We start from the raw sequence: 12,740 nt of genomic DNA on the forward strand, positions 1-12,740 counted from the left end.
ATCATAGATTGGTTGCCAACTGACACTGCCCAATTCAATGAGAAAATTGTCACGGTTGTATATTCTTGCAAAAATAGCTAAATGATCAGCGATATCTGTTTCAAGGTTGCTACAATCTAAAAAATAATTTGTAATGTTAGCAATTATGGGGTCGATTGTGGTACTGGTATGATCAGTTACTGTCGTCGGAATATTGATAAGTTGTTCAAAGCTATGAGAATTCAAAAGACTTAAATAAGATGTTGTTATGCTTGAACAGGGCTCAACATTTATGAGAGAGAGGAGCTCATCGAAATGTTTGTTAACTGACCTAATATTGAGATGAAAAACTGATAATGAAGTGAAATCGACCTCCCTAAAATGACCTTGATTGAAATCATCGACAGTAAATGACGCACAGTTCGATTTGACAATGTCTTCTTGTAAAACAGAATTCATGACAGTACAACGTGTCCTTGCAAAATCAGTTCATACGTCCGATCGCTGTTGCCGATGAGACTGTAATGGTTTCTGATTCCCCATCTTTTCTTGTAAATATTTTACCATTACTTGTCCAGATGAATTTCCATTTCAGTTGTTTCCTTCGCTCGTTTACCTGGTGGAATAGGCGTTTCATTGTTGGCGTCAAGTTTCCATTTATATCGATGTAAGCGTTACTGTCTCCAAGGTGAAGTTGATTTGGGGTTGTTCCACGAAGCTTTTTTCTCGCATAGTAAATGTTATTTCGAACAGACCTCCGAACAAATTTAACGATTATCGATGCAGGCCGTCCCTGTTGAGCATTTCGGTTCGCCAGGCGATGACTTATATCTATATCGTTATGCGTGATACTTACACCAACAGCAGCAACTACCCGTATAACAATATCGTCAGTGTCTTCTTCATTTCTTTGTGGAATACCAGCTATTTCAAGATTGTTACGCCGGCTGTATTGCTGTAGATCGTGTAGTTCGTTTTGTGTATTACACAAATCCCGCTGCGTAGCAGTGAGTTTATCTTGAAGTCTGCTGTTGTCGGCTTTCAGTTGAATGGTGTCTGATTTAATTTCATTTATTTGTTCACGAAAATCTTCAAAATACTCACTTACGTAGTGTTACAAAGTATATAACTGTATTATAAACACAGTAATTGTATCTAGGTTACCCGACCGTGTGAGGTCTAATTGATTAATGAGATAGTAATACGAGCTAGGCCATGTTATTACTTGTAATTAAGTGAATGTTGCTAGTGTCACTACAAGTGATAAATCACAACTTTTAATGAATTCAGCCTTAGTAGAAAAGAGTATTTTCAAAATAGATTATCTCTGAATTAAATTAACTGTAGTTCATAAACACTTCCTATATAAGGAAAAGAATTGAAGTTTACTGTAAACATGTTATTTACTAACCATATTTGTATTACGGAATGAAGATTTAGATTTGAATAAAATGTGAATGTTGGGTGTATGCTAATAAGCTACTCTACACGGAGAGATCTTGCGGGGCGGAAGAGAGCAACACGTCTGGATTTACGGTGTCTGATCTGCGTCGTAGTAGGAATACTACGGGGAACTATTGTTTCTATCTAGTTTGAACTGCCGTAAGTGAAGGAAAACGAATCCAAAGCTCTCGTATTGTCGGTTTAAGCATACACCTACTTCACCAAAAGTAATACTCTGTGTGCTTGTGAGTTTATCCCCTGAATACGTGTCCTGAGATTCTAGTACCTCACAGATTGACTGTGTGCGTCTGAAGTTACAACTTGAATTTGGTCAATAACTATCAACACCAAAGACAAGTCTGTAGCAGTAGTCTACTGAGTCTTGAACTTCTGACAAACGACTTTCGATAGTGGATATCTTTTCAATCTGTTTAGGTGAGCTAGAGTTCCCAATATTTCTGACAGCTGGGTTTGGATATCCGTGCCTTGTGTCGACTCGGTAGTGGTAAGTGCCGGGGGTAAGTGACGTTTCCTTCGAGTCTGCCATCTTGGTTCGCTTTGATTCTGGGCTAAGTTCACTGCTAGAATTCATGTTTTGACTTTTCTGGCTTCTTTTCCTTCTTCTGGTCATTAGGGCGGTTCAGGAATGATCCGAAAACATGCATAAGACGAATAGGCATCAGTAGAGCCGGTAAAATATCTGCTCTGCTGTGAAAAAAGTTTCTGTTTCTAGAGCCCATGTCACAAGATGGTTACACTTGCGTGACGTCATGCTATGTATCTATGTATTGACATGGGTTTACAATTATATTATCTCCATTTAGCCTAAACAGGATAATTGTTCATCACCGAAATGGGTGCTAAAACTTTCGTTTGACCATATCATTTTATGTAAGGAGGTCTATGTAATGAACGAGCCGACTACCAATGTTTAGCTTTTTACAATTATTAAATAAAGTTTGGTGATAATTTACAATATAGAGTAATTTTAATATGGAACCAAGGCTATTCGGACATCAAATATGATTTTCTCACTGTTACTCCACACGTTATCATGTATGTACATTCAAACCAATCGGTGATCTGACACCAACATGTAGGTCATATTAAATATGCAATCAGCCGACTTTTCTGTAATACGGTAATGATGAAACCTTCAAGTAGCGGTCGTCTATTTCAATATGGAAAAAGCCTAAATGACGACTTTCGATCGTCAACAAATAGTTACAGAATTGAAAGTCTGTGAATGTTACAAAACAACTGGTCAGGAGTGTGTTGGTAGTTTTTCAAGGGTAGCAGAGGAAATGTCTGTCCATGTCACTACAGGAAAGAGTATGTGGACAAAATTTTGTGAAATTGGTGAATTCATAGATCGATGGTCTATGTTAAAGCATATTAACGATATAATTCGACTTTTAGTGCAAAATTCAAAATTAATGTATGAGCTTACACTCGAATTTTGTGTTACATCATGACTAACTTTCACATACATAAACAAACTGATAAGAGAGTTGCGTGAACCTAGGGGACCCGGTGTTGATTTTTGTATCAGTGTTTGTCAGTTTGGTAGTGATAAGAAGTAGACTTTTTTGTGGCACCCTCAAAGACAGTTTTCATTGTACACCACTGATAAAACGACGTTCTGATCACAGGCGTTTCTATATAACTCCTACAAACATTAAAAAACTAGCTAGTGACCCTTCTCTTATAATCATACACAATCTATACTTAGTATCTAAAACGTGCTTTCAATGTTGTGCATACTCTGGTCACTTGTAACAGTTCCCTGATATCATTGTCATCATCATCATCATCATCACCATCATCATCACCATCATCATCATCATCATCATCATCATCATCATCATCACATTCACCTTCAGTATCGCCATTATCAGTGTCACTCTAATCTGACTCACTTTTACTACTTGCGTCATTACATGTATCATTGTCCGTGTTCCCATGACAATCAAATCATCATCATCATCATCATCATCATCATCATCATCATCATCATCATCATCATCATATTTAACAGCATTCACGGACAGTGTGAGTGAAAAGGTGAGATGGTACACTCAACAAAATGCATCGTTTTATTAAACAATTTCTTGCAATATATGTATTTTTATTTTTGTATTTTGGCATGTTAAGTACTCGTTTAGTGCTCATCTCACGTTTACATATCAAAACACACAAAACAAATTGACAATAATTGAATCTTCAATTTGGTCACAAAACTACGAATTGTAAAATGTGACCCTCCCCCCCAAATATTGTAATGAAAAATATGACCCTCCCCTAAGATCAGGTTTGTAAAATGTAACCCCCCCCCCGATTCCTCCGCCCCCCCCCCCTTGTAAATACTGAAGGCTACCTAAATCAATATTTAATGCATAACTCAAAAACCAAGCGTAATACATAGGCACTCCATTCAAGTGTCTACTACCATAATATTAGACCTTGACCTTCAGGGTCAATTATCAAAATCAAGCCAATTGTAGTACATATTGCCAGTGTCTTTTAAATCATGTTTACAAGTGATATTGAAAAAAAGAACTATATACGTGAATTATTTTGGTGCTCATATAGCTTTTTGCTCAGCCATATGTTTTGTATATAATATACACATGTGAACAATAGCCCACCAGAACGTCAGTGATGTCCCAGTAGGGCAATCAAATAGTTCACTGCAGATCAAATGAAAATAAAAGGACCAACCGTTATGACCTAGTCAGGCCTAGTCACTATTTGTAGTGGACAATCATGATTTACCACGTAACTAAAAAAAACCCATTAATACACAGAGACAATATTCAAGTGTCTACCCCCATATTGCCAGGTTTAGACTTTCTTTTGAGACATCGACCTTTGGCCTTGACTCTCATCTTCAAGTTCAATAATTCATTTAAATTCAGCAGTATCAGACACTTTGTAGTAAGATTATTGCCACATTTCATTTAAATCATGTCTCCATTCAGTCACATAGAAGTACAATATTTTAGGGATTGTGTCTTCTACTAGACTAGTCTTATATACTAATAGTTGATAATATATTACCACTGTGTATTTGATAACTCTCCGTGTTATCATTAGATTTATAGTCTCACCGCATGGTGGCGCTAAGCCTGTAAGTGTCAGGACAGCGCGTAATGGTTGACACTCCCATCATATTTGGTGATGGATCGTCTACAGGGAGTTCCAGATTGAATTTCCGCAGTACGTTCACAAACACCAAGAATATAATCATTTTGGCTAACTGCTTGCCAAGACATGACCTTGGACCTGGGGGTGGAGAGAAAGAAAGAAAGAGAGCGAGCGAGAGAGAGAGAGAGAGAGAGAGAGAGAGAGAGAGAAAGAGAGAGAGAGACAGAGACAGACAGACAGACAGACAGACAGACAGAGACAGAGAGACAGAGATAAATATTGACTAAGGATTCTTAAAAAAACATCGTTACGCAGAAAAATGGCAAAACAGTGACAGGTACATATATGAATTAATAATGTACGTATTTCTCGTTTGTAGGAAGTACAAGGTATCATCTCTATCGTGTAGCATATAAGATAAAAGGTATCGAAGGAACTAGCGCAAGATGTACTGTATGGATATTGGGTAAGCAACATAAAATTATATTGATTCTCTGTCCGTCACCTATTTTCGTTAATCAAATTCGAATATTTACAACGTACCTGCCGAAAATGGTAGGAAGGCATCTCGATTGACAACATTTCCATTATCATCAAGGAATCGTTCTGGCCTAAAAGTATACGGCTCTTTCCAGTACTTTTCATCATGATGGACCGACCAGAAACTCGCCATAACTAATGTTCCCTTTGGTATGAAATAGTTGAACAGAGTTGTATCATTTGAAGCACAGTGTGGTGTGCCATACACAGGTACATTTGCAAGTCGTAATACTTCATTGATGGTAGCTATCGTGTATGGAAGTTTATCTCTGTCGCTCCAAGACGGTTGCCGATCTCGTCCAATCACGTCATCAATTTCATTTTGCACCTAGTGGCAGATAATAAAAGATATGATGTTTGTATAGTGTAATATGATGTAATGTAGAAATGGAGTATATGAGTTATTTATATGATTGACCCGCACTCCTGGACTACGTGTACGTACTAACTGGATTGAACCCAACTTCCAAACACTATATACTAAAATGGAATCCATGTTACTTTAAAAGATCTTCGTCTGATCTTATTAACATAGCTACCCCTTAACATAGCTTACTACACAATACTACTGTAATATTTCATTGTCTGGGTTTAACCAGCACTACTTGCAATTGGGACAGTTTTCTTTCATCAAATAACCAAATATATATTCACTACCAGGTTTAAACTGAATCGCCCCTTGAGAGCAAAACCATAGATTGTTGGTCCTACACACACATATTGTTGGATGCAAAATTCTGAGCTATAGCTATGATACATGATACATGATGTTGCCCTTAATTGGAAAAAATAATTATATGAAACTACATACATGTATATGAAATATGAAGCTCGCACACTGAATATATTCCTTAATTATCGAAAAATCATTATTTATGCAAATTAATGATAATTAATGATAATAATTAATTATTATTACAAGCTACATCAACAAGCTGTAAAGGACACGTGCACTTCTTTACCATCAATACGTGTAGTAAACTATCTAAAATTTAAGGTTTGCATTCTATGATTATTTATATTTATGCAAATTACACATCACAATTGAAAGCCTTAAAAACAACTACATCAAATGAGTGGGATTTGTTATGGTTGATGTATGTACTAAGTTATATGAAATTTGAAGCTTGCATTCTTAAAATTTAGTCTAATGACCGAAAATCATTTATAATGCAAATTACTGATTAAAACCCAAACAATTATGCCTTTGTTATGGTTGATGTATGTGTAAAGTTATATTGAATTTGAAGTGGCATTATTAAAATATCGGTTAAATACTGAAAATCGTTAATTATTTAAATTACTCATTAAAAGTAAAAGCCCTGTCAACAAACGTCATGGGACACGGGCGCATTTTTATGACTGATATATGTACCAAATTATATGAAATTTGTATACTAATTATAGAGCATTATGCAAATTATTCATTAAAGATATAAGCTACATCAACAAACTTTATAAGACGTGCGCTTTGTTAATGGCAACGTATGGAACAAATGATTGAATTTGATGTATGCATTCTTAAGATATAGTCTAATTACTAAAAAAAACCCCCATTAATTATGCAAATCAGTAATTTATATTCATTGAATGTTTACCAAACCAGACAGACAGACAGACAGACAGACAGACAGACAGACAATCTGTCGCCATGTTAATTGTAACTGGAGTATCGTTTTTCGATTAGACAACCACAATCTATTTCCTGAAAATTGTTAAAATACCATGCCCAATAATGAGACATTGTATATGTTAATCAGTGCTCGATATCATCCATAAGCAGTACATAAACAGGTTGTAATCATGATCGTCACAGAAGGCGCTGATTTTTTGGTCCGCACCCTAAGATTAATTAGATTTGATGTATCGTGTATTTATGCTTTAAAAAATGCGTTTAACAAAAGGTGATGCAATACTGTTGAAAATGTACGGTATTAGTAAGTTATTGTTCCTAATAATATTTATTTATTGTGAACGTCCGAGTTGGAGAAAAGTATTACTATTTTTACCCATTTCAAATGAAACCTGTAGTCCTTCTAACATATAGTTCATAAAACGTTATTGGCAGCAGAAAGTGTTGTAATTGGCCTTTCAAAAAGTGAATAATACGAAAAACTCGGCAATATGAGGTAATGACACTCCCAATTTGAGCGAGGGTACTGTATTCTCAATTTCCAGTTTGCAGTCTGAAATGGCCTATAGGAATGCGAGTATACTATATGAGATGATACTCAACTTCGACGTATATGCATTGTAATCGACTTTAGTATATAATCCTGTAGCTGAGGGGCGACATCAATAGTTCAATTAATGTACGATAAAGAACTAAATTCTTATACTTAGGACCCCACCACTTGTCTAACTATTAAAATTTGCAAAAATTGCAAATGTTTTAGACAGCACAATCAATTTAAATCGATATGTAGTAGCATGTAGTGCTATGACTACAAAACCGGTATGTATTGTCGGAAAAATAGTTATTTTCTTGACACTTTATTTTAGTGCCATGCATTTAATATAGCAAAGATTCTTTCATTTCTTAATTTTACATCTTGTTAGAAATATTTGTATTTAGGGGTACAAAACAGATCCATTAAAGACTAAGATCGTTTTTGTAGGATGAGAACCAAAATGGTTCAAACCCCCACCCCACCTCAAAGTAAAAGAATTTAGTTTAGTTTTTTTATCCCCATTGAACAATTGATCTCGCCAATAAGGTAGCGATGTGCAAAGCTGAATTCTCCCAATGAATTACCCTACATACAGTTGTCATGTACTGCTCTCGAAATATAGAGAAAAAAATCCAAATGAAGAAATCCATCATTTCTAATTTTTTTTTTAATTACTAAAATAAGAGATCGAAACGGAATGACAGTCCATAGAGGGGTGTTACTGAACTAGGCATACCTTCTTTACTTATTACACAATGTTACCTTTCTCTGCGAGTCTTTATTAATCGCTACATACAAGAACATCCAGAGCAAAGTTGCAGACGTGGTTTCACTGCCAGCTTCGAACAGATCTAGAACTGCCCGCCACAGATATCTTTCGCAGAATACTTGCGGCTTATTGTCAGCTTTCTCGCGTTCTTTCTGGTTTTCTATGAGATATAGATCAATTATATCACGAGGTGAATTTCTGTCCAATGTTTTCTTGTGATCTGATATCATTCCCTTCATCTTCGTTCTCAAAAATGTAACCATATGTTTGACTTTCTTGTACATAAATGGTATGTCACACACAAATGGCAAGAAGTTTCCGATCGAAGTTGGTCCAATTTCACGAACAATGTCTACCGCGACACGCACTATTTCCTGGAAATCAGCATCGTTATACTCGAATCGTGCGCCGAAAATAGACGAACATGTAATATTTGTCACTGCATTCATTGTAGCAGTTTCCGGACAAAATGGCTGACCACACTTTTGTTTGACAGTATTCAAATAATACATTATTTCTTCCTGTACTTTAGCTTCAAGGGTTGATCTAACATTAAAATATCGGTAAGCATTCAACATAAAACGCCTTCGTGCTTTCCATGCCAGTCCATGTCGTTCAAAAAACAAACTTCCTGGAAAAAAGTCAAACATGTAACTATACTACTATCTCAGAACTATTCAACGTCGTTAATGATTTTCGAATTGCTGTTGGATGTAGTAGATTGCATTGTGCAAATCTTGTCACCCTGTAATCAAGTAATGCAAAATCATGCAAGTCATAATGCATGCCATACCACGTACCTTATTGTGAGAACAATTTAAACAGCGCCAAATCATTTCAATAGTTTGTGTCTATCAAAGTAAACGGATTCGATACCTCGATTGCCAGAGTACAGAGAATAAGATAAAATAATAAGAGTATGTTTCCCATGATATGGCCTAAGAGAATGGGATAGATAGGCCGGGATTTGATTTACTTTGATTTAAATTTATTTTATTTTATCTTTACATTTTAATTGTTTTTCTTTTTGTACAATATTGCTTCGACCCTTAGATAAAATCAATCAGAATTTCTGTGATAGTTTGATGAAATATGTACAAACATGAAAGGGGAGAGAAAACAGACATGACAGGGGGGAGAAAACAGACACGGCAGGGCAGGGCAGAGAAAACAGACATGACGGGGAGAGAAAACAGACATGACAGGGGAGAGAAAACAGACATGACAGGGGAGAGAAAACAGACATGACAGGGGAGAGAAAACAGACATGACAGGGGGGAGAAAACAGACATGACAGGGGAGAGAAAACAGACATGACAGGGGAGAGAAAACAGACATGACAGGGGAGAGAAAACAGACATGACATGGGAGAGAAAACAGACATGACATGGGAGAGAAAACAGACATGACAGGGGAGAGAAAACAGACATATAAATTATGAAGGTCAAAGAGATAAAGAATTTCTTATCACTGTGTTGTATGCAAATGTTTTAAACTAGGGTGGTCGGAGTATCGGAAACTTACATTTTTTTAGTTTGCGTAAGTGAATATACATCACGATGTGATAAAAATCTTTACTTTTACAGACAAGTAATAATTGTCATTCATATATATACTGATATGACAGAAAATGTTCAGTTAAAAATCCCTTTATTAAAATCTAGGCGTATTTCTATTCTGTGAGTGAACTTTGCGGTGTTTTCTTTGTACACCGTACCACGCTTTATTAAAGGTTCCAGGACCTGTCAATACCTGTATATGGAGGTCGGAGGTAGGAAGGCCTGTGTTTCGACCTCTATGGTCTTGTAGCTAGAGCTTCACTGTCACGTTGTTTTGAATAATTCTACACACGCTCGCGAACGATTTTGCAAATTTCTCTCGTAGGGACAAAATCTATTTCTGTAACAACTCTACTAATCCCATTCACAATATTAAAGGACAATTTTACATTAAGGTCACTGAGGTCATGTGACGTCGTACTAACCTCTTTCTCCCCCAGAGTCTTTGTGTTCTGGGTCACGGATCAGTTTCTCAAAAATGCCGATACTCGGACGATCAGAGAAATCTTCTGCCTGTCGTACGTAAGCCTGGTAAACTGCGTCGTAACCATGAAGAATAATGGCCGTAGTTGGGCCAAATTTTAACGTAAACACACTGCCATACTTGGCAGCCATTTTGTCAAAGTCCAAATACATATGTTCGGAGAGACTCAAAAGGTTTCCGAGCAGGGGCCAGCCAAAGGGTCCCGGCGGGAGGTTGTTCGGTCGACGGCACAAATAGAATGTCGTTAGAAATACTCCCAGAAATATCAAAGATGTTGTTAGATCAAGAAATGAAAACAATTCTTGCAATTTCTCAGCTGACGTTTCAACCGACATTGTGTTCGAACCTGGCTGTATCCTCACTCCAACGTACACTGGGAACTGTTCAAACGGTGAGTTGACCCTCGGACCACTAACATTTTTGTAGTCTGAGGTTGACCTTAGCATGTCAAAGATAAGGCCTAAAAATAATTGTTTGGTTCCAGTTACCCGACCCCCACCGAGCTTTTCGCTGCTGACCCTAAACTTTTTTCGAGAAAAAAATAAATAAAATCGAAAAAAAAGTGTGAAGTCTCACGAGAAATAGTGGATGCGGAACCTGACATCTATGGGAAGCCGTTCAGGCCAAAAGTATTTTTTTATTTTAGCTATAGTATTTTATATTTTTCGTACTTACAAACTAATTTTAACCGTTTGTGTACTTTTATTCCATGGTTACATTATTTTAATTGAAATAGGTTTTCATTTATTTGAGAATATTGTTTTATTTTTCGTCAAACCGGAATTTTTTACAGTATACATATAGCTAGGTTGACTGGGTCACTATCATGGTTCAAAGTTTGCCATTATACATACAGCTGGGTTGACTGGGTCACTATCATGGTTCAAAGTTTGCCAGTATACATACAGCTGGGTTGACTGGGTAACTATCATGGTTCAAAGTTTGCCAGTATACATACAGCTGGGTTGACTGGGTCACTATCATGGTTCAAAGTTTGCCAGTATACATACAGCTGGGTTGACTGGGTAACTATCATGGTTCAAAGTTTGCCAGTATACATACAGCTGGGTTGACTTGGTCACTATCATGGTTCAAAGTTTGCCATTATACATACAGCTGGGTTGACTGGGTCACTATCATGGTTCACAGTTTGCCAGTATACATATAGCTGGGTTGACTGGGTAACTATCATGGTTCAAAGTTTGCCAGTATACATACAGCTGGGTTGACTGGGTAACTATCATGGTTCAAAGTTTGCCAGTATACATACAGCTGGGTTGACTGGGTCACTATCATGGTTCAAAGTTTGCCAGTATACATACAGCTGGGTTGACTGGGTAACTATCATGGTTCAAAGTTTGCCAGTATACATACAGCTGGGTTGACTGGGTCACTATCATGGTTCAAAGTTTGCCAGTATACATATAGCTAGGTTGACTGGGTCACTATCATGGTTCAAAGTTTTCCAGTATACATACAGCTGGGTTGACTGGGTCACTATCATGGTTCAAAGTTTGCCAGTATACATATAGCTAGGTTGACTGAGTCACTATCATGGTTCAAAGTTTGCCATTATACATATAGCTAGGTTGACTGGGTCACTATCATGGTTCAAAGTTGCCCAACGACTTTAACCATTGAGAAACAAACGACAGCTTTCTCTTTCCACTTGTTTTCATGAGAACTCACGTTATACAAATCTGACTTCCTTTATGACTATGTACAAACAATTCGCATTCCCCTTTGTACCGTAATATCAAGACATGTCAGTCAAAGGTTCCACGTAGTGAATCAATATATTAGTTGTGCTGTAAGTAGAGGAGTTGGTCTTACAGGAGTTAAGGAGAACAATGTGATATTGGGGATAATGTGGTGGGATGAAGATGTTGACCTCGGTTCCAACAATGTCAATTGTACGCCCATGTAAATATGGAAATTCTGGCTTTCAGCTAAGCCAATTAGATCCAAAACAAATATCTATAAATGTTGTGCCTTCACATATATTCACTGTGGTAGTAGTAGAGGAAAACAGCCACCTTTAAAATTATCAAAATGGTGGGAGTGGCAGGATATTGATTCGTAGACTCGTTTCCTTTTTTAACGTATGACAGCTTTTAACCCAACAAAAATATTTTTGTACGGACCCGGGGAACCTCATGTTTTATAGAAAGGGAATTGAGAGAGGGTCATTTTCTAAAAAAAACCACGGAATAGAAGGAGGGTCACACAGGCTGAGCTTGTAATTACTGAAGGCTAGAGGCTTAGAGTGCATGATATTGACATTATAATAAATACTACCTATATGTTGTCGACACGTTCTCAAGAAATTGCAGCATGAAAACGAATAATAATAATCGCTAGAAACAAACAAATATATTGGAATTAGCTTGTCTGGTTAGAAATGAAGGTATAGTAGAATGAGACAGGAAGGCAGGTAGGCGAACAGACAGACAGACAGACAGTCAGGCTGGCTGGCTGGCAGACAGATAGATAGACAGACAGACAGGCACGTACGTACGCACAGACACATACACAGTCTCACAGATACAGACAGACAGACAGACAGACAGACAGACAGACAGAAAAAAGTACATCTTAGATGTACAAAAGGCAAATGCTAAAAACAACAAGGCAGCCACACATTCCCT

At 37.0% G+C, this 12,740-nt stretch overlaps 1 protein-coding gene across 1 annotated transcript; it reads right to left on the bottom strand.

Annotated features, from left to right (window-relative positions):
• Positions 1-4,528: 4,528 nt before the first annotated feature.
• On the bottom strand, positions 4,529-10,427 carry LOC144438123 (cytochrome P450 2U1-like). The gene is made up of 4 exons (XM_078127153.1): positions 10,034-10,427; positions 8,043-8,680; positions 5,113-5,437; positions 4,529-4,707 (listed from the first exon to the last, which is right to left on the bottom strand). Exons 1-4 carry the CDS (start codon positions 10,425-10,427, stop codon positions 4,529-4,531), a joined length of 1,536 nt encoding a protein of 511 aa, XP_077983279.1.
• Between the last annotated feature and the right edge of the window lie 2,313 nt (positions 10,428-12,740).

The sequence above is a fragment of the Glandiceps talaboti genome, chromosome 7 (genome assembly GCF_964340395.1).
Source record: "Glandiceps talaboti chromosome 7, keGlaTala1.1, whole genome shotgun sequence".
In the NCBI taxonomy this organism is placed as follows: domain Eukaryota; kingdom Metazoa; phylum Hemichordata; class Enteropneusta; family Spengelidae; genus Glandiceps; species Glandiceps talaboti.